Source organism: Crocuta crocuta, unplaced genomic scaffold (genome assembly GCF_008692635.1).
Source record: "Crocuta crocuta isolate KB4526 unplaced genomic scaffold, BGI_CrCroc_1.0 scaffold475, whole genome shotgun sequence".
NCBI classification, from domain to species: Eukaryota; Metazoa; Chordata; class Mammalia; order Carnivora; family Hyaenidae; genus Crocuta; species Crocuta crocuta.
Window position 1 is genome coordinate 1,925,740 of NW_027529518.1, and position 674 is coordinate 1,926,413.

A 674-nucleotide genomic window follows, 5' to 3' on the forward strand; every position below is an offset into this window, starting at 1 on the left:
CCGGACTGATTCTCGAAGGCGGCAGGTTGTAGTTTTTGCTTGGGCTGGAAAGGGTTACCTGGGGTTTCCTTGGCCGAGGGAAATAAGGGAGGGCAGTTCGCTGAGGTAACTAAGAAAAATTCCTCCCTTTCCTGATAGACTTGGAGGTGGAGTATCTCCTCAGCGTNCACTTTGTGCCCACCGGTATTAGGAATGGTAGAGCTGCAGAGGTGAGCACTCGTTTAAAGGTGGTTTCTTCTCTTTTTCCCCTTGTCCTCTCTTCCTGCATCTCCTCACCCAGTTGACTTGTCCCTGTGTGAATGGGAGCCAGAAAACCTTGAGAACTCCGAACCGAGCAATAGCTTCTTCCTCGACATGGACATGGAGGAAGAGAAAATGGACCTAGACTTGGAGCTGGTGCCGAGTTCAGCCACCACAGACGACAGGCTGAGAAGATCCAACAGTGCCCCTTTGATCAGTGGGCTTGGGTGAGCAGGATTGAGATAGCAGGGGGTGGGTGGCGGGAGTTGGGGGAAAGTGACTTCCGATAGCATTCCCATCCCTGTCTTCATCGAGGTTCTGCAGCTATCTCCCGTGTTCCTGTTGGCTGGAGACCTCACGCTCAGCCTTGGGGAGGAGTGGGATGGGCTGGCAGGAGGGAGAGCGCACACCTACCCTAAGGTTGACACACATGT

At 53.8% G+C, this 674-nt stretch overlaps 1 protein-coding gene across 3 annotated transcripts in view; it reads left to right on the forward strand.

The window, feature by feature from the left end:
- The window catches only part of LOC144228920 (PPP2R1A-PPP2R2A-interacting phosphatase regulator 1-like), an 88,183-nt gene continuing 87,509 nt past the window's right edge, over positions 1 to 674 (forward strand). For all 3 annotated transcript variants that reach the window (XM_077760838.1, XM_077760837.1, XM_077760836.1), the window contains exons 1-2: positions 1 to 25; positions 281 to 467. In XM_077760838.1, the coding sequence (XP_077616964.1) occupies positions 355 to 467 (113 nt within the window). In that variant the 5' untranslated portion in view covers positions 1 to 25; positions 281 to 354. The remainder of the gene's footprint in view (positions 26 to 280; positions 468 to 674) is intronic.